The sequence below is a fragment of the Maylandia zebra genome, linkage group LG4 (genome assembly GCF_041146795.1).
Source record: "Maylandia zebra isolate NMK-2024a linkage group LG4, Mzebra_GT3a, whole genome shotgun sequence".
Classification (NCBI taxonomy): domain Eukaryota; kingdom Metazoa; phylum Chordata; class Actinopteri; order Cichliformes; family Cichlidae; genus Maylandia; species Maylandia zebra.
In genome coordinates, this window is record NC_135170.1 from 21,528,353 (window position 1) to 21,549,458 (window position 21,106).

Sequence of the window (21,106 nt, forward strand, 5' to 3'; positions counted from 1 at the left end):
GTGTAAAAACTCACATGGATTCAAACCGATTAAACCACAATATTGTTTTACTGCATCAATAAACGTATTCGAATTTTAGAGTAAATTACCAAGAAAAAGCCCGAGAGATCTTTCAAATCCTATTTTGCCTGACGCGAAAGTCCAAAGAAATGAATAGGAATGCACAAATTACGTCATTTCCTCATTCAGCGTGTTATTTCTTTTAAAGAACCAAGATAAACATGTATTACATTATAATACATTGTTTCAGCTGCATATATGGTTTGTTTTTAGGATGTTTCACATGCCCAGAGTTTGTCTGGGCGTCTGGCCCCAGGGCACCGGATGCACCATCTGCTGGTGGTGCAGGCTAACTTCATTTTTATTTTGTTTTATTTTTTTTATTTTCCCTTAGGAGTGGTGACAGCTGTTTTGCTTCATAGCTTCCAGAACAACCCACGAAGGCGTGGGAATGTAGGGAGGGATCTTCTGAATAACATCGGGTTAAACTGCTAAATAAAGTGATCCAGTTGAAGTTAAGAAATTATCCCGAATCGCGAGTCGGAATTTTAATCTGGAATTCTCCTTCAAGTCGGACTCCCCACTCGGAAAAGCAAAACATTTGAACTGGTTTGGAGGGTTGGGTTGACAGAGGGAGATACAGAAGAGGTGCAGAGCGACGGCGACCCCTAAAGGGAAAGAAGAAAAAGAAAGTCGGACGCTTCCCAACAATCCCGGCTTCAGAATCCACACCAGTGTTTTTAAGTGTTTTTGTTTTGTTCTTTTGTCGTCTAAGAAGTTGCCGTGAAGTTCGGTATATACGAGTACCGATTGATCCAGATACTCTGAGAAAGAACAGCACGAAGTCTTTATCCTGCAACTTTTAAATTGTTTTTTCATTTTATTTGTGGAAGTAACAGGTTCTGTTACATAAATACAATAAATTATACATACGCAATAAATAAATAAATACGCAATAAATTATAAAGCGATTTTAATGCTTTTTTTTAACTACTATTTTTTCAGCGATGCGTTTGGAAATTATTTTATCTTTTTCTTTCTCTGCTCTATTTTGAATTAAAAAGTGTTTTTAAAAGCCTGCGGGTAATTGCATTCTTTTTAATTGCGTTTCAGAGCTTCTCATAGTTTTTGGAATTGGGGTTGTATTTGATGATATTGATAAAAACCCAATCAAAACAATAATTCCTGCAGTTCCTTACATTGTGACACAAAGCTTTCACTCTATTCCCATGAAAGCTGACACTAACTCTAACCAGCACAGGTAACTATAGTTAAGATATATCTTCTCATACTGTATAACTTTTCATTTAATCAAATGTTTTTATTTAAAGTAATCTAAAATGAAAAATCATGGAGATTCTGGGGAAAAGTAAAAAGTCCAGTGAGGACGTCAAAAAAAATGCAAAATTATGAATGTGGAAAGGTAATTTTTTGCAGAATTGGTCCAGTGCATCATCATCATCATTATTATTATTATTATTCTTGTAGGTATCTGTTGAAATTATTCTTTTATAAAGAAAACTACTGTAATTACAGTTCACAGCTGGTAGTATTACACATATTACTATGTAATTTGAGTGGACTTTTCCTGTTTTTAGTTATTTATTTTATCAAGCCATATACAGTTCTCTGAGGTGCCATTAACTGGAATAATGGATTTGTTCAATCATCTCTAAAAGTAATAAATTTGAGAGTATTATACATATGATAATGTAATATGAGTGAACTTTGCTTTTTTTAATTTTTTTATTTTTTCTAAAACTGTACAGATATGAGGTAAGACTCGCCACATGTAGAGTCATGGTAAACCAATGACTGTACAGTACTCTAGAGTCATTGGGGTAAACCTGAATAGCAGTCCAGTGAAACTAATACATCACCAGAACTATTCAATTCAATTCCATATACATAGATCCAATCCACACCAACTGTTGTCTCAACGTGTAAGACCCTAGAATATAAATTACAAATGTTTAATTAGAATTATTGATTATGGAAAATTATATAACATTATAACAAATTATATGCAACACTACAATGTTTCTAAATGTGCAATATTATGGAAGCAATACAATAATACTGTATATAAATGGATTAGATGGAGTATTTACGGACTTTTATTTTTGTGTTGTTTTATTTTAGTTATATGACACTTAACTGTGAGCTGGGAGACGTGAATGAAAATTTACTGAAATATTTCTTCAATGTCGCAATATTAAATATCCTGTTAAAACAGCTTTATAATTTGTCATGTATGTCTAATACGTTATTATAATAACTTGTATTACTTATTAATCACAAGGTAAAGGTTTATTTTTGCAAATAAAATGAAAACTGATTCAAAGCTACAGGATAAAGACGTTTTTCATTGGGTTTCTGGATTTCTGGACGGCACCAGTACCGTAATATTAAGAATAGAGGAGCAGGAAAATTCAAGGTGCGTCTGGCTTGACCTCGACTTGATGAGTGCTGATCGCTCCGACCATCCGGTTAAAAGGAAAGCAGCATGATGAGCATCGATCTGGGATTAGCTGGCTCTCGGGCTACCGTTAAATGCGTTGTCGTACGTTTATTTAATCGGTATTAGTTCATGTTTTAAACCTGATTTTTACCTTTAAATATAACATTAGCTAAAGGTTTGGTGTTTTCATGATATCATAATTTCAAACTTGATAGGGGGGAGGCTACAATTTTGGATGCTATATCTTTTATTTATTTTATTTTATTTTTATTTTTTGGAACAAAAAAATAATAAATATGCTAAACAATTTATGATCCACCATTTTTATTTTCAGCATCCCAGCCTCTGATTTTTAGCACTGCATCTCCAAACAGTGTGCTCAAACGTTAAATCCACAAACTGACTTTCACTTTCAAAAGTGCTTCACTCAGTACTGAAAGGGAAAGCGATAGACGACAGTGCTGGGAACACCTGATCCCGTTCCATCTCAGCTTTCATGAAGCCACTAAGCAGCGCTGTTTCAGGGGGAAAACTACAGTTTAACTTAATAAAGGAGGAGAAGCATCAGCAGAAAAATAATCAAAGCAGGAAGTCTTCTTGAGAATATAGAGGAATATTTATTTATTTATTAGTTTTTAAATCGACAGCATTTTATGCTGTTGTGGTTTTTACATTATTTTCTAGGTTGTCTCATGTAGTAACACTTTGTAGACACAAACACAGCAACGTGTAGTACTATGTCTGATGGATTCCTTTGTTTTGGTGATGGTGTTTTCAGAATGGAAAATTCTATTATGACACATTGTATGTTAGATTAAGATATTTTTAAATGTACAATATTATGTAGAATACTATGAAAGCAATTTCGCACTACTTTTTGCTGGTATATCACATAAAATCCCTTTCATTTTGTCATTGTAACATGGCAAATTGTGGAAAAGTTCAGGGTGTACAAATACTGTTTCAAGGCATTGCACATTCCAAATGATTAGATCGATCAGGGATTTAGAAAAGTAACACAACTGGTACTGACCTGACCCCAGCCATGCAAAAGGTGCAGTCTCCTCAGTTCATACCTATGATTGTTTTTTTTTTTCCTTTCCCCAATAAATGCTCCCTTACAGAGGAGTGGGTAAGACCTGTCTGCTCACCAGCTACACCACCAATGCCTTTCCGGGAGAGGAAATCCCCTCGGTGTGAGTATCCAAAAGTGCAGTGCAGTGAACATTTATTTATTTATGCAAAAATAGCAGTCAGTAATCAATCATCCTCTTCACTTCATGATCAAGCTGGGATCATGTTGCAGAATCATATAATGTGAGAGCTTGGCTTGTGGAAGAGGCAACAATCACAGCAGTTCACTCTAACTATCCATCCATCCATCCATCCATCCATCCACTTCTGTTTATCCTTATCAGGGCTGGAGCCAATCCCAGCTGTCATAGGTCAAGAGGTGGGGTACATCCTGGACAGGTCGAGAGTGTAACTAGCCAAGAAAAATATGTGTTACAGAAAGTTATGAGGAAACTCCACCTAATCTGATTCTGTTCCAGCTGTGGAAAGTGCATCCTCATTACTGTAACTGTGGGATGATACACAGGCTTTTGGTTCAGTTAGATTTAAAAAATGAGTGAATATTTCTTTAGAGAGAGCAGAAGCCGCTAAAGGGCAAAATAAATAAGAGGAAAGGTTGATTTCCATTTAGGTTCTGTGTCTCTTTTGTTTTTTAAATTTTAGTAGAGGTAATGTTTTAACAGTTTATATTAAACTAAGTTTAGCTCATTCACACTTCATCACTTCTGTCAGGTTCGACCACTACTCTTCCAATGTTATGGTGGATGGGAACCCAGTGACCCTGGCTCTCTGGGATACGGCAGGACAAGCAGACTATGACAAACTTCGCCCACTTTCTTACTCACAGACGGTACAAAAAAAAGATCACATACAAATAAAAGATCACAATGCTGTGTTAAAGTTCACTTACAGTAAAACTGGCCTGTATTTATATAGCGCTTTACTAGTCCCTAAGGACCCCAAAGCGCTTTACATATCCAGTCATCCACCTATTCACACACACATTCACACACTGGTGATGCCAAGCTACATTGTAGCCACAGCCACCCTGACAGAGGCGAGGCTGCCAGACACTGGCGCCACCGGGCCCTCTGACCACCACCAGTAGGCAACAGGTGAAGTGTCTTGCCCAAGGACACAACGACCGAGACTGTCCAAGCCGGGGCTCGAACCGTACTTGAGCCTTGCCTCATTTCTTTAGAGAAATGTTTCTTTTTTTGTAGTTTGGCTATATCTTAAGCCATTTAACACTGACTCGTGAATCATTCAGGAATAAAAAAGGCACCTAACTCAAGGGATGATCCATCGGCCATTCACCAATGCCTCATCAGAAATTACCTCAGTTAAAGGGCGATTGTCAAGAAACCTTTCCTGACAGAACATTATTAAAGCAGTGTGGGATCCCCTTGATGGGGAATATAAGAAAAGACAGCCAGTATCCAAAGACGTATGCTGTACAGTCATTCCACTTTGGAAAATAACAGTTCCAAGAAATACTAAAAGCCCCAAATTACCATGACAGTCATGTTCATAATCAGAGTATGTAAACTCCACAAGTGTATGCATGCACATTTAAATAAATTGCTGCACCAATTTTTTTGCAAAATACAAAGAGATTAGGTTCTGACTGCTTTGTTTCTTTGTCTTACCAGGACATTTTTCTTATCTGCTTTTCGCTTGTGTGTTGTACCTCGTATGAAAACGTCCGTCATAAGGTGAGCAGTGGCTGTATTATGGAAAGATTTTTTTATGGGGTTAGCTTGTTTAGGTTTTACTAGTCCAGCTCTCAGTGTCAGTACCATGATGTTTACTCATTTTATGCCTGTTCTGTAGATGGAAATCTGATAAATAATAGAAAAATACAGTAATATTGCCTGAAGGATCCTGACATGTTAAAGAGTGGAAATTTTGGAAATGTCACATAATGGGTGAAGTGTCTGCAGATATGGACACTGTACCTGTCTGTTGTAGTGAAGAGAGCTGAGCATGAAAGCAAAGCTGCTGATTTACTATTCTGTGTCCCTGCCTTCACCTATCGTCACAAGCTTGCGTAGTGACTGAAAGAATGAGATTTCAGATTTTAGCAGCAGAAATGAGCTTTCTTTGAAGGCTAGCCTCACCCTTAGAGATAGTGTGCAGAGTTTAGTCGTTTGGGAGTGACTCAGAGTAAAGCTGCCACTCCTCTACATCAAAAGGAGTCAACTGAGGTAGTTAAGGCAACCTGACTAAGATGCCTCCAGGGTGCCTCGTGGACAAAGTCTTCCAGGGATGTACTTCCTTGGAGTAGATCCAGGACACACTGAAGAGATTGCATTTCTTGGCCGGCTTGAAAATGCCTAGGTGTTCCCCACAGATAAGCCTGAGGAGGTAGCTTTGGGGTGGGAGGTCTGGACAAGTGACAGAAAATATATGGAAGGAACTTTATCTAACTTGGAGGCAACCATTCAAATCCACACCAAGAGTCTACAGGGAGTGCAGAATTATTAGGCAAGTTGTATTTTTGAGGAATAATTTTATTATTGAACAACAACCATGTTCTCAATGAACCCAAAAAACTCATTAATATCAAAGCTGAATGTTTTTGGAAGTAGTTTTTAGTTTGTTTTTAGTTTTAGCTATTTTAGGGGGATATCTGTGTGTGCAGGTGACTATTACTGTGCATAATTATTAGGCAACTTAACAAAAAACAAATATATACCCATTTCAATTATTTATTTTTACCAGTGAAACCAATATAACATCTCCACATTCACAAATATACATTTCTGACATTCAAAAACAAAACAAAAACAAATCAGCGACCAATATAGCCACCTTTCTTTGCAAGGACACTCAAAAGCCTGCCATCCATGGATTCTGTCAGTGTTTGGATCTGTTCACCATCAACATTGCGTGCAGCAGCAACCACAGCCTCCCAGACACTGTTCAGAGAGGTGTACTGTTGTCCCTCCTTGTAAATCTCACATTTGATGATGGACCACAGGTTCTCAATGGGGTTCAGATCAGGTGAACAAGGAGGCCATGTCATTAGTTTTTCTTCTTTTATACCCTTTCTTGCCAGCCACGCTGTGGAGTACTTGGACGCGTGTGATGGAGCATTGTCCTGCATGAAAATCATGTTTTTCTTGAAGGATGCAGACTTCTTCCTGTACCACTGCTTGAAGAAGGTGTCTTCCAGAAACTGGCAGTAGGACTGGGAGTTGAGCTTGACACCAACCTCAACCCGAAAAGGCCCCACAAGCTCATCTTTGATGATACCAGCCCAAACCAGTACTCCACCTCCACCTTGCTGGCGTCTGAGTCGGACTGGAGCTCTCTGCCCTTTACCAATCCAGCCACGGGCCCGTCCATCTGGCCCATCAAGACTCACTCTCATGTCATCAGTCCATAAAACCTTAGAAAAACCAGTCTCGAGATATTTCTTGGCCCAGTCTTGACGTTTCAGCTTGTGTGTCTTGTTCAGTGGTGGTCGTCTTTCAGCCTTTCTTACCTTGGCCATGTCTCTGAGTATTGCACACCTTGTGCTTTTGGGCACTCCAGTGATGTTGCAGCTCTGAAATATGGCCAAACTGGTGGCAAGTGGCATCTTGGCAGCTGCACGCTTGACTTTTCTCAGTTCATGGGCAGTTATTTTGCACCTTGGTTTTTCCACACGCTTCTTGCGACCCTGTTGACTTTTTTGAATGAAACGCTTGATTGTTCGATGATCACGCTTCAGAAGCTTTGCAATTTTGAGACTGCTGCATCCCTCTGCAAGATATCTCACTATTTTTGACTTTTCTGAGCCTGTCAAGTCCTTCTTTTGACCCATTTTGCCAAAGGAAAGGACGTTGCCTAATAATTATGCACACCTGATATAGGGTGTTGATGTCATTAGACCACTCCCCTTCTCATTACAGAGATACATCACCTAATATGCTTAATTGGTAGTGGGCTTTCGAGCCTATACAGCTTGGAGTAAGACAACATGCATGAAGAGGATGATGTGGACAAAATACTCATTTGCCTAATAATTCTGCACTCCCTGTATATGCAAAAGAAAGTATATGATACCAGATACAATGTAGTTTGTTGAGATTTTATTTAATAAAGGTACACACTTTTTTAAGTTGGAACTGACCAAAGAATCGTTTGTATTCTTCTGAAAATTTTTTGAAAGTTTTGACTATATGTGTGTGTGTATTTCAAGCTTTTACAAGTAAAAAAACTTCAAAACCTTTGCTCTGTCATCTCAAAGGTTTAACACACACCTGACCGCCTGCTGCTGTTCATTCAGCTCCACCATATTTAGCACCTAACAAACTTCAGTTTGTCTTTATGAAGGCAGTCGTGTCACCTTGCTGTCAACAAAGAGCTTGAAGTAACCATCTGTGAAGTTTTGTTGCCTCCACTTTTCATGTGCCATAACCTGTTTACACAGAAGTTAGACTGACTCACTTTGTTAATCTGACACCAGGAATATCCGTTTTCAATTACCTCACTTAAAAAAAAGCCAATAAAATCTTGTATGAGCATATGACTGTAAGTGTGGAGTTAATCTTTTAGGTGCACTTTTCCTTCATGTTCTTCATTACATAAAGTTAAAATAATAATAACTACATCACGGTTGAGGACGAAAGCCCGAAAGGTTCATTAAGAGACTTGCCTTATCGGAGGAATAATAACACTGTTACACAGTTGAAACAAAAACAATACAAGCGCGGCAAATTTTTTAAACCTCAGAAGCGGTTGCTGCTGCTACTTCCGGAGCAGCCCGTGAAATATGGGAATATATCCAGGAAGTTTATGAGTCAACTCGCATTAAAAGTTATGACGTTATCTGGAGCTCCTCCAAAAGGGAGTTTCAACTGGAATTCTCTTTAAATTCGGATTTTCCACTTGGAAAGTCCGAGAAGTCAAAGGATGCTGAATATGGAGCTGTCTGGCAGGAGGAAAAGAGGAAGACCACAGAGAAGATCCGTAGATGTAGCGAAGCAGGACATGCAGACGGTTGGGGTGACAGGAGAGGATGCAAGGTGTGGGGACAGATGGAGACCTTTAAAGGAAACAGACGAAGGAAGAAAGTGGGAGAAGTCCCACCAATCCCGACTTGTGACTCGAGGTGACAACAGTGCGTGCAAACAGTATATAACAAAACTGTAATACTTGAAGTCTCTAGTACCACCTGATGTGTACTTATGATCGAGCGGGCTCTATCCAGGAATATGTTACAACAGCAACAACAACGAAAAACATGCTTTGCTTTGTCGTAGCTCCTGATAGGCGGAGGCCTCCACCATGGTGCAAAAAAAAACCTGTTTTCCGAGCACTGGAACGCGGACGACATTCCCAGCGCAGCACCAGCATCCAACTTTCAAGGTTAAAGCAAGGCAGCATGATGAGAATGAGCTGTTGTTGGCTGGCTCCCGGGCTAACAGCATTTCTCCAGCTGCTACAGCACAATGCAACCCATTAAGTGTGTTGTCGTTGGAGACGGGTGAGTTCATTTCATATAAGTAGTTAATATCGATATTTTACAGGTGGTTAGCGATGCTGCAATTTCAAACTCGATGCTGACACATTAAAGGCAATTAATCACCACGGAATGTCGCATAAAATGAGATGAATATAAGGCAAAACCGTGTGAAGTGGTGAAGTCGGGAGCCGAAGTTTTTTGCTTTTTAATGTCCGTTAGTTACTTCAGCATCTAACTAGCCCTACAGAAGACGAGAGAGCATAAAGGGAGTAATATTTTTCTTATTTAGCAGATCATTTCAAATGCAACGTTTCTATCAGCTCAGCAAACATCAGCAAACACACAAACTTTTTATGTGCAGTTTGACTCAAAGTGTGTTGCTAGTTAAAGGTCCAGCTGTTGTATTTCACAGGGAGAAAAGAAAGAGCTAACTTCACTCAGCGAAAGATTAGAAAGACATACATCGATAATATCGATACCTACTCTGTTATTGGTATTGGACTGATACTAGCGCAATAGGATCAATACTTTTCTTTCCTCTAAGTTCAGTGTGGAACCCACTGAATTGTGGTTAATTATTTGTTTTATTTATTTATTTATTTTATTTAACTAATTATTGTGGAAATAATTAGTTAACACATAATCCTAACTAACTACATGATCATTGATCAGTGGCCATTCACAGAGTGTTTATAAGCTTGGGGAAAACGTATAAAAGACTGAAAGTCACTTGGATGAGTGACGAAACGTTTCTCCCGCTGAAAACGCTACGTCCAGATGAACAGTAACAACTTTTGGTGAGTTTTTTGCCTTCTTTCAATAAATGCTAATCCAGCCTCTTCTTCATTCCAGAGCAGTGGGTAAGACCTGTCTGCTCATCGGCTACACCACCAATGCCTTTCCCGGAGAGGAAATCCCCTCTGTGTAAGTCAGTAATTGGTTTTTCATCCTCCTGCACAATCCTTACACAATCATGCTTGGCATCGCTTGACATCGTTTGAATTTTTTATATTAAAATTAGCCTTGCAGAGGATTTTAGAATCATAGGAGTGGAATAATGAAACAATAAATCAATCGATTTCCCTTGTTCTCCTGTTTTTTATTTTAGTAGAGGTAATGTTTTACCAGTTTATATTAAGCCTGAAGGTTTAGCTTCTACGCACTTCATTTTCTATCAGGTTCGACAACTACTCCACCAATGTTATGGTGGATGGGAAGTCAGTGAACCTGGGCCTTTGGGATACAGCAGGACAAGAAGACTACGACAGACTCCGCCCCCTTTCCTACCCAGAGACGGTACAACAACCACAACAAAAACATGATTACGTTCTGATTGTCAGCAATCACTCAATGTTGTGCTATAGTTCACTTACATTATTGTGCAAAAGTCTCCCCTCATTTCCTGATATCTCACTTCTAAGTCTTCTTGAGCAATAGTTCTACAGTGTTTATTTACTTATTTAATTAACCCATTTAAAAATCATGTATAAAAACGAACTTAAGCTGAGGGATGAACCACTGTTATGTCGACAGATTTTTAATTGTGTTTTCCAGCACTTTGTTACTATAAACCTGTTGCAAAAACATTATTTATTCCCATTTCTTTAGTTGAATTGACTAAAAATCTCAAACGTAACAATTTAACAGACATTTAAAAAAGTATTTCTGCACAAACAAGGTGATTTCCAAAGAGCTATTAGCTAAAGATTTGGCATAAAACTCAAAAACCCTTCTTAACAGGAAGTGGTTGTTACAGGCAGTGATTACTTCGGTATTTCTGTCTTACCAGAATGTGTTTCTCATCTGCTTTTCACTCGTGATGCCTGCCTCGTATGAAAACGTTCGTCATAAGGTGAGTAGTCGACATCATGTTGTTCATTCATTTCATGCCTGTGCTGCCAAACAGGCACAAGCAATTGTAGATGGAAAACTAATCAATAAGCTCATTGAAAAAATGCAGCTACAGTTCCTGAAAGATCCTAATATGATGGAAAGTAAAGTTGTAACTAACAGGAAGTTGTGTAGGTAATTATAGTACAGATTCCAACTTGTCATAAAATGAAAGGAACACAGGAAAGTGGAGACAGCTGACAAATGTTTATCTTAAGATAAACTTAAGCAAATTCTTATGCTTAAGAATTTGTCATCAAATTCTTACCCAATGTGTGAGGGTGTGTTGGGAGATCTGGCAGAGGACCTGGTCTACATATTATTTAGCTTGATATTAGACACATTTGTCAGTGTGTCACACTTGTTTCCCACTTAAGTTTAACACCATGTGCGGTATAACCACTTTCCATTGGAAAGGGTGTAAGAGACCAACACCAAACAAGACCAAGTTTTGTTTGTTTTCTATAAATTTTGAACTTGAAGATGTCAAACTTTGCCTATTCTTTGAATTATTGTAGCGTAGTAATGAACCAAATAGATAAAAATTAACCCCCCCAAAAAAGGACTTCCACTAGGTTTACAAGAAACCGACAATTAGTCACAATCCAAACAGCAGACAGAAAAGTCACTCATATCACCAAGTGGGCAAATGTCACTGGCTGATGGCACAAGTCACACCCCTACTCTAGGTGTGTTTGGCTGCACAGAGGTTTCCCCCTTATAGCCAAGAGTTTTACTGGATCAGGATTTGGGGCAAAATGGTGCATTGTTTATTTGCAGTTCCATCAAAAAGTGTTTACTGAATTACATTTTCAGAGATAGTTTTGAGAGATCTTTACAGAAGTTAGGATAACAAAGACTGGAAATATTGGAAAATCTGGTTATTCTAGTTTTTGTGCACAGCTGGGATTCTTGGTTTGCATCTTTAGCAGGCTTCTCATGCAAATGGCAATTAGTTGCAGCACTGATAAAATAAAGTGTTCAAGATAACACTGAACGATCTAAAACATTATATCCCTAAATTGTAAATGTTATCTCTGTGTAGTGGTGCCATGAGGTGAGACACCATTGTCCCAACACTCCCATAATCCTCGTAGGCACCAAACTGGACCTGAGAGATGACAAGGACACCCTGGAGAAGCTGAAGAAGAATAAAATCTCTCCAATTACTTATTCTCAAGGAGTGGCCCTGTCCAAAGAGATTGGTAATGGCTTCAGTTATCTCTGATACTTTTTTAAATGGTTAATTATAATTCATGGAAGACAGCAGATTCCAGTAATAAACCAGCTGCCTTCTTTTTCCCGTCCTTAGGTTCTGTCCAGTACCTGGAGTGCTCAGCCCTGACGCAACGTGGCGTTAAAACTGTGTTTGATGAAGTCGTTCGGGCTGTCCTGTGCCCTTCACCCATCAAAAAGAAGGCAAATAAATGCTCTGTCCTCTAAGACTTCCTTCACTGGAACTGTTACAGGGGAACGTGACTGCTACTGGTGAGGGTGGCTGAAGAAATACAAGAAAAACACCAGTACACATGGACAAAAACAATGTATTTCTGTCCTTCCATAACAGTTTCCATGTTTCCATGTAACAGTTATACCAATACACTGTCACTAATACTTGGTTGCTTGATGGGAACACTTGTTGGCTGCCCCACCCCACAAGTTACTCAGCTACCCAGTACTCACCCCTAGACCGTGGTTGCCCTTCTAGTTATTTATATTAGATAGCTATTATTCAAAAAGTTATTTGAATTCATCTTTATTATGTCTTCCTCTTTACTTGTACAGTCAGTCTGAGCACTTCACTGTACGATATACTTCTATAACTGTGTATGTGACAAATAAAATTGAAACATTCTTGAAGACCTGGAATTTAAATGTGCTTACCTGGAAAGTGTGCTTGTGTTGATGAAACATCATTTTCACTACTAGCCATAGAATATCTCCATTTCTCATGCACTGCAGCGAGCTTGTGTCTGCTTGAGGCAGCTTAGTCACGTGACAACAACAAAACAGCAGAGCAGGGAGGAGGATGAGGAGTGATGTGTGCGTGCATGTGTGTGTGTGTGTGTGTGTGTGTGTGTGTGTGTGTGTGTGTGTGTGAGGGCGAGATGAGTATGTCTGCACTGGCATGGTTACTGTTTGATGAAACAGCAGCAAAATGTTGAATTTAGAGTAGAAAAACACATTTAAGTTTCAATCCTGTCACACTATCGACCCGTCCACTCATATTGGCTTTTTTAAATATCTCAGATGTGGTGGCTGCTGTTGTGCTTCATAATTTATGAGTAAGCTCATGTTAAATGCTAGATAATATTATCTCAAGTTATAGTTATGAAGATATCTGGAGCTCTGAGTTGGAATTTCAACAGGAATTTCCCCCTTAAGTCAGATTTGCTACTCGGAAAGTCCAAGAAGTCAAAGGATGTCAAATATGGAGCTGTCTGGCAGGAAAAAAGAGAAAGACTACAGAGAAGATCCACGGATGTAGTGAAGGAGGAAGTGGAGAGGATTGGGGTGACAGGTGAGGATGGCAGCTCCTGCAGCGCAATGCAGAGCATTAAAAGTGTTGCTGTCTGAGGCGGGTGAGTTCACTTAATGTTAGTTTGTTTCACGCCTTTTTTTTCGTGACTCTAGCGAAATATCTAGGTCTCGATAACAAACATAATTTATAGTAGTGTAAATAAAATAAAAAAATGACACCTATAGTTTTAGGTTGCTGGGCTTTTGGTGAGTTGGGATTAAACATTTGATTATACTAGTCAAATGTATTAATTAAAGTAAGCTGTCAGTATTTGTGTCTAGCTGCTCGCTGTACTGTCTTTAAGTGTAAAATTCATAAACTATATTCAAGTCAATTCAATTTTATTTATACGGCACCAAATCAGAACAACAACTATTATTATATGAGTATTGGTTTACACACATACACATTTGTATTAACTGCTAAAAAAAATAAAAAATAAAGGAACACTTTAAAAACAAATCAGATCTCAATGGGCAAAATGATTAAAGATATTGAGTTATATATATATATATATATATATATATATATATATATATATATATATATATATATATATATATATATATATATATATATATATATGGATGGATGGAGGGCTCCACCTTACCATGGAGCAAAAAACCTGTTTTCCTAGCTTTGACTGTAACACTGACGACACGCCCAGCCCCAGCGCCAGCATCCGACTTTCAAGGTAAACGCAAAGAAGCATGATAAGAAATAAGCTCCTGGGCTGACAGCATTCCTCCAGTTGCTGCAGCGCAATGCAGACCATTAAGTGTGTCGTCGTCGGAGACGGGTGAGTTCACTTACTCAATATAACTTTATTTTATTTTTTACACCTAGTTTTTACCTGTAAAATGTGATGGCTGTGGCTCAGAGCAGGTAGAGCAGGTCACCGACTGATTGGGAGGTTGCTGGGTTAACCCCGGGTGCTCCAGTTTGTGTGCAAATGCCCTTAGGCCAGATATAAAATCCAAGTTGCTCTCCGATGTGTCCACCTGAGTGTAAATGTTACACTGAAAGCACAGAAAAAGGTGTTTGTATGAATGAGTGAACAAGGCTTTGAGTGCTCAGAGGCAGTGAAGAGTCAGTCCATTTTCATTACATTAGCTAGATATTTAGGATTGTCATGCTACTACTAAAGTTTTCTGTTGTAGTGCAAGAAAGACAAAAAAACATCACTACTTTTTGGCTGCCATGCTTCTGGTGACAAGTTTTTATTTATATTCTTCATATCTGGCTTTCAAGGCAATTCAGAAAAGAAAGATTTTTCTTATCCTGAGACAGGTGGGAAACTGGAAAAGGGGAGAACAAATAAAGGCAAAAAACCACACTGTCTACAACAGATGAAAAATATCTGAAAGTCATGGCCTTAAGACAGAAAAAACAAATCCAGCAAGGAGATGGGTCTGGCCCTTCAGCTGATCAGTTACTGTTTGCCAAAGCCGCATCAGACATAATCTTTTTCGCATGGTGGCTGTCAGTAATTTACACAAGAACTGGACTTTAAATCAGTCGCAACAGGTTCAGGTCATCAAATATTGGCTTTTGGGCTTGTACATTTGTGCATGTTTCAGTAAACTGTTGCTACATCCCATATTCATTTCAAACTATAAAGAAATGATTACTCAGGACTTTTGCACATTACTATAACTGTGTTATGTTGTTATATTAACACTGTTTATTAAAATAACTGTATAACACAACTGATAACATCTGCTCCCACATTAAAGTTACTGTGTTATGATTAGCTATAGCTGCTACTTTAATGCTAACATTTACTGATAGTTAAACAGCTAGCATTCACATGTGTACCAGATACTTCTGATAACTGTCGTGTTGTGATAAGTGTTGTTCAGTAATGTGGATGTCAGCTACTGTTCATATGTTCAGCTGCCAGTGAGGGGAGGGGCTGTGTGCCTGCCTAAATAGTTTTGGCAACCTGAGTCCAGTGTAACAAAGTTGATTGTCCATCAGTTCAGACACAGCATTGTTGTTGTTTTTTTGCCTTCTCTCAGTAAATGCTAATCCAGCTTCTTCTCACCTACAGAGAAGTAGGTAAGACCTGTCTGCTCATCAACTACACCACCAAAGCCTTTCCTGGAGAGTACATCCCCACAGTGTGAGTATCTCACTTTGCAGTGCAGTGAGTATTTATTTATTTATTAAAGCAAGATTAGCAAACAGTGATCAGGCTCCACCCTCCTTTAAAATCAGTGCATATGAAAATTTGGCTTGCAGAGGAGCTTACAATCACAGCAGTGGACTGTAACTAGACCAGAAATACATGTTACAGGATGTTATGAGGAAACCCTTCAGCCTATCTCATTCTGATCTTAGCTGTTACTGTAACTGTGGCATGAAGTCATTGATAAACAAGCTTCCCAGTGAGTGAAATTTAAGAGAGCAGACGCCATAAAAGTCTACAATAAGGCAGATAAGATATCAACTTCCACTTCAGTTGTTTTTTTCAGTAGTTATATTTTGACAGTCTATATAAAGCCAGAAGGGTTTGGTTTATTTGTGCTTCATCACTTCTGTCAGGTTCGACAACTACTCCGCCAATGTTTTGTTCGATGGGAAGCCGGTGAGCCTGAACCTTTGGGATACAGCAGGACAAGAAGACTATGACAGACTCCGCCCCCTTTCCTACCCACAGACGGTACAACGACCACAAAAAGAAAGATTACACAATGTTGTGCTATACTTCACTTACATTACTGTGCAAAAGATTTGAGTCACTCCTTAGTTCTTTATATTTCACTTCCAGTGAAGTAAGATGTTCCTATGATTTTTTTAAAAGTGGTCTTCAGCAGTAGTTCTCCATGCTTTCTGAAGGTCTTTAAGTTTTCCGTTGGACATTGGCAGCTTTTTCACTGATTTTCAAAATATAAAGAATTGAGGCTCTGACTGTTTTGCTTTCTTTGTCTTACCAGGACATTTTTCTCATCTGCTTTTCCCTCGTGTCTCCTGCGTCATTTGAAAATGTCCGTAATAAGGTGAGTAGTCGCTATATTATGGAAAGGTGGCTGCACAATGTCATCCTATTAAGGTTTTACTAATGAAGTACTGACAGTGTCAGTACTGTCATATCAATATCATGACATTTACTTATATTGTGCCTGTGCTGCAAAGCAAGCACAAGCTGCTGTGGATCAAGACCTAACCATAAATTCAAAGGAAAAATGTAACTATATGTCCCAAAGGATTCTATCATGATGGAAAGTAGAAACCGCAACTACAAATTAATTTTATTAGTGAATAATGTCTCAGTTAATTTCTATTAAGTAGTGAGTTTTCATAAAACCAGAAAACGACAAGAAAGTGGAAAAGGGTGACAAAATATTTAGCATTTTTTTACTTTTAAAATGTGCCATCAAAATTAGGTTAGGCATATTTTCTCTTAATAAAAAAGTTTTTTTTTACTAAGTGTGAGTACTCTGAAGTGTGACATATGCCAACTAAGCAGCCCACTGCAAGCAGCCAGGAGTAGCAGACTGGATCTCCAAGGTGGAAATCACTGCTGAGAACACAAATGGTCGTCTCACATTTGCCAAAAAGCATCTGGATGATCCCCAAGACCCACAGCATTTCATAAGAACACCATCATACCAACAGTCAAACATGGTGGTGCTAGTATGAGGGTCTGGGCTGCTTTGCTGCTTCAGGACCTGAACAACTTGTTGCAATTGATGGAACCATGAATTCTGCTTTCTACCAGAAAATCCTGAAGAATTTTTGGCCATCAGTTCATGCCCTGAGACTCAAGAGGTCTTGGATTATACAGAAGGGCGATGATCCAAAAAACACCAGCATGTCCACCTCTGTATGGCTCAAAGAAACAAAATTAAGATTTTGGAGTCAAAGTCTGGATTTCAACCTGACTGAGATGATTAGGTAACCTTAAACAGGGCTTTCATGCTTGCAAACCCTCCAGTGGGGCTGAATGAAAACAATTCGGCAGAGAAGAGTGGGTCAAAATTCCTCCACAGTGATGTGAAGTACTCATTGGCAGTTATTACAAATGCTTGATTGCAGTTCTTGCTGCCAAGGATGGCACTACCAGTTATTAGGTTTAGGGGCAATTGCTTTATCACAGTTATTTTAGATAATCTAATGTGTACCAATGCTGACCTATTGCTCTGGCTTTGGATTTCAAAGGTGTCTTACTCCCGTCTTCCCCCTTTAAAAGAAACTTCTTTTGTTTTTTATTTTTTAAATAATGTATCAACTGTATGGCATTGTATGTTTGTAGCCAGGTAATAAGCATTATTTTGTAACATTTAGAGTTAAAGCCTTCAAATAACCAGTCGAACTCACATCCACACCTACAGCCAAATTAGATTCACCACTTAATCCAACATAAATGTCTTTGAGTTGTAGGAGGAAACCCTCAAAAGCACAGGGAGAACATACAAGCTCCATTTAGGAATGCTCCACATGATTCATTCACCAAAAATCAAAAGAATGACAATGCAAATAGGAAGTAGCTGCAGCTTCAATAAAATAAAGTGTTCAAGGTGGTGCAGGCCGAGCTGGGAAGTTAAACTCATAAACATTGTCTCTTTGCAGTGGATTCATGAGGTGAGACACCATTGTCAGAACACTCCCATAATCCTCGTGGGGACCAAAATGGATCTGAGAGATGACAAAGACGCTTTAGAGAAGCACAAGAAGGAGAAGAAGACTAATATCTCTCCCATTAACTACCCTGATGGACTGGCCCTGTCCAAAGAGATTGGTAATGGCTTCAGTTATCTCTAATACTTTTTCTTTTAAATCATCACGGAAGACGGCAGATTCCAGTAATAAACCTGGAATCTGGCTCTCTGTTTCCTGTCTTCAGGTTCTGTCAAGTACCTGGAGTGCTCAGCTTTGACTCAACGTGGTGTTAAAACTCTGTTTGATGAGGCCATCAGGATTGCCGTGTCCCCTCCACCTATCACCAAGAAGACAAAGAAGTGCCTTCTCCTCTAAGACTTCACTGAAACAGTGTATTTCAGATTCTGTCCTTCAATGTGTGCATCAGTTATACAGTTGTAAGGTCAATTTTAGGAGACATTGCTTCCTAAAAGTGTATACTGATTTTTGGTAGTAGAAATGTTTTCAAATAGACTGTACACATGCTGTATTTTAGCCGAAAAGAAATTCTTTGATCTGTTGTCTCTTTAAAACACAGCTGACAGTCGGCTGCTGTTTCCTGCTCAACCACATCAAGCATTTATAAGTTAAAAACGCCACTTTCTCTCTATGGAAGCAGGCGTGTCAACAAAGAGCTTGAACTTGAACTAACCACCTGTGAAGTTTGGAGTAACGTCTTTACTGGTAATTAATTATTTGCCTTAATGGTTCATGTTAATTCACTCCCATGAAGTAAATGAAGTCTGAAGCAGAGAGAAATGAATGTTGTATACGCTTAGCTTTATGAAGAAAAGCTATTGTGCTCTTTTGTTTTGTTTTTTAAAGCCAAGAAATTCCCCTAAAACAGGTTCTGTTTGTTTTCCTTTGAGCCAAAATGGCAAAAATGGCTGAAGTGTTGCTGACTCACTTATTCTTGTGAATCTTTCATTTATACCATACTGAAAAAATAAAGATTCACCATTATTCGAACATATTTTAATGTAAATAAAAATGTACATTTTTCTCCCGATCACTGATGTAATTAGTTAGAGCAATAAAATAAGATTAGATGTACGTTTTGGGCAACATATTAAACCACAAGAATAACACTTAAAAATATATTTTGCATTATGCTTTTAGAAAAAATCAATTAATGACACTGTCTCAGAAATATCTTCATTAATATACACTCAACTGCTCATCAACACAAAATCTATCCAGACAGTCCTTACAGACAAATAAGCTCAAGACGACTTCCCTGAAGCTCAACCGGAGAATCAGAATAAGCAAGAAAACTGATTTACGTTACTTGTTTGAACCAGATTACTCTGCTTAAACTTCTTCCCTTGCAACCTGAAACCAGATAAGCAGTACATATCAAATGGATGGATGGATCCTGATGCTGCTGGTGGTGTGGGGGCAATTTTCTTCACACACCCGAGTACCAACACCACAGTCTACCTGAGTATTGTTGCTGACCAAGTCCACTTCTTTATGACCACAGCATACCCATCTTCCGACTGCTTCCAGCAGGATAACACACCTCGTCACAAAGCTCAAATCATCTCAAAGTAGTTTTTCAAACATGTCAGTGAGTTCACTGCACTTCAGTGCCCTCCACAGATCTCAGTTGAGTAGAGCACTTTTGGAATGTGGTAGAATGAGAGTCTGTTGGGAGAAAACTCTGTAAAAAACCCAGGAGAAATAAAGACACAATGAGACAAGGTTACTTTTTATGCTTTAACGTGCGCACGGGTGAGCTGCAAAGAACAACTCACGACCATGAACAGAGGCTTGGCATTTTTATAGGCACAAATCACAGAGACAGTGAGAACAGGATAAGAAAATAATAAACAGATAAAATAAACAACTCCATATGTGGCGCTAGTCTCGTCAGCAGAGAGCTGGGAGAAAGCTGTGAGAGATAAAACAATCTAAAACAATATGTCCCAAAACAATATGTCTTTGCTGGGAAAGTCTAAAAGGATAATTCTAAACTAATCTAACCATAGACAAAGGGCATCTTTGTACATTTAAAAGAAGGTAAAGAAACATAGAATCGTTTTTCCTGTAACAGAGTCTCATCGTGGATCTGCAGCAACTGTGTGAAAGTATCATATCAATATGGCTGAAATTCTCTGAGGAATGTTTGCAGTGCCTTGGTGAATCTGTGCAATGAAGAATTAAAGCAGTTCTACTCTGTAGATGGGCCAGTGATCATCAGTTTTTGACCATCAGAGATATAAAGAAATTTTGTAAACCTTTTGACTGACCCTAATGTTTTTTTGAGGGTTAAAGTTTGAGTTAGATTCGGGTTAAGGTAAGGGCTCGTCACCAATTTGTAACTGTTACAGTTGAGAATGAAAGTGGAGCACTAAATGTATTGAGCCCCACTCTTAAAAGAAACTCAAAGTCTTGACACTTTCTGTAAAATTATATTTAAGTTTTGTTTTTTAGAGCATGTTTTATGCCAACTTGTCCAAGTATAGAATAGGCTTGGTTGGTGCTAACAGACATCGTTTTATCTACACTCAACAAAAATATAAACGCAACACCTTTGTTACTGCTCCCATTCCCCATGGGATGGACGTAGAGACCTAAAATTCATTCCAGATACACAATATAACCATCCCTCCCAAACAGTGGTCACAAATCAGTCCAAATGTGTGGTAGTGGGCACATCTGCTATATTGAGATAATCCATCCCACCTCACAGGTGTGCCACATCAGGATGCTGATCTGACATCATGAGTAGTGCACAGGTGTACCTCAGACTGCCCACAACAAAAGGCCACCCTGGAATGTGCAGTTTTTTGCGCTATTGGGGGTCTGGGGACCCAGAACCGGTCAGTATCTGGTGTGACCACCATTTGCCTGATGCAGTGCAACACATCGTCGCATGGAGTCTATCAGATTGTCAATTGTGGCCTGTGGAATGTTGGTCCACTCCACTTCAATGGCTGTGCGAGGTTGTTGGATATTCGTGGGAACTGGTACACGCTGTCGTATACGCCGGTCAAGCACATCCCAAACATGCTCAATGGGTGACATGTCCGGTGAGTATGCTGGCCATGCAAGAACT

General features: G+C 38.9%; 2 protein-coding genes and 1 long non-coding RNA gene across 4 annotated transcripts; all 3 read left to right on the forward strand.

Annotated features, from left to right (window-relative positions):
- The first annotated feature begins 3,597 nt into the window (after nucleotides 1-3,597).
- Nucleotides 3,598-5,619, forward strand: LOC143418512 (uncharacterized). The gene is made up of 3 exons (XR_013098503.1): nucleotides 3,598-3,657; nucleotides 4,268-4,385; nucleotides 5,188-5,619. It is a non-coding gene; the product is annotated as an uncharacterized LOC143418512 (long non-coding RNA).
- Nucleotides 5,620-8,162: 2,543 nt separating this feature from the next.
- On the forward strand, nucleotides 8,163-12,740 carry LOC101485378 (ras-related C3 botulinum toxin substrate 1). 2 transcript variants are annotated; one of them, XM_012921059.4, is made up of 7 exons: nucleotides 8,163-8,636; nucleotides 8,788-9,011; nucleotides 9,843-9,914; nucleotides 10,169-10,286; nucleotides 10,780-10,842; nucleotides 11,926-12,085; nucleotides 12,193-12,740. In XM_012921059.4, the coding sequence occupies exons 2-7, from the start codon at nucleotides 8,977-8,979 to the stop codon at nucleotides 12,321-12,323; spliced, it is 579 nt and encodes a 192-aa protein (XP_012776513.1). In that variant the 5' UTR covers nucleotides 8,163-8,636; nucleotides 8,788-8,976; the 3' UTR covers nucleotides 12,324-12,740. The 2 variants fall into 2 exon arrangements, with proteins under 2 accessions (XP_012776513.1, XP_076739261.1); XM_076883146.1 differs by having other exon boundaries at nucleotides 8,163-9,011.
- Nucleotides 12,741-14,077: 1,337 nt separating this feature from the next.
- On the forward strand, nucleotides 14,078-19,048 carry LOC105941067 (ras-related C3 botulinum toxin substrate 1-like). The gene is made up of 6 exons (XM_012921058.2): nucleotides 14,078-14,200; nucleotides 15,455-15,526; nucleotides 15,949-16,066; nucleotides 16,341-16,403; nucleotides 17,977-18,145; nucleotides 18,251-19,048. The coding sequence occupies exons 1-6, from the start codon at nucleotides 14,166-14,168 to the stop codon at nucleotides 18,379-18,381; spliced, it is 588 nt and encodes a 195-aa protein (XP_012776512.1). The 5' UTR covers nucleotides 14,078-14,165; the 3' UTR covers nucleotides 18,382-19,048.
- The last annotated feature ends 2,058 nt before the right edge of the window (nucleotides 19,049-21,106 follow it).

Bases quoted from the DNA above. Each gene is read 5' to 3' on its own strand.
- LOC101485378 (XM_076883146.1), top strand. From the start codon at position 8,977: ATGCAACCCATTAAGTGTGTTGTCGTTGGAGACGG. The intron at 9,915-10,168 runs GTAAGTCAGTAA...ATTTTCTATCAG, and splicing joins GGAGAGGAAATCCCCTCTGT to GTTCGACAACTACTCCACCA. The intron at 10,843-11,925 runs GTGAGTAGTCGA...ATCTCTGTGTAG, and splicing joins ATGAAAACGTTCGTCATAAG to TGGTGCCATGAGGTGAGACA.
- LOC105941067 (XM_012921058.2), top strand. From the start codon at position 14,166: ATGCAGACCATTAAGTGTGTCGTCGTCGGAGACGG. The intron at 14,201-15,454 runs GTGAGTTCACTT...TCTCACCTACAG, and splicing joins TGTGTCGTCGTCGGAGACGG to AGAAGTAGGTAAGACCTGTC. The intron at 15,527-15,948 runs GTGAGTATCTCA...CACTTCTGTCAG, and splicing joins GGAGAGTACATCCCCACAGT to GTTCGACAACTACTCCGCCA.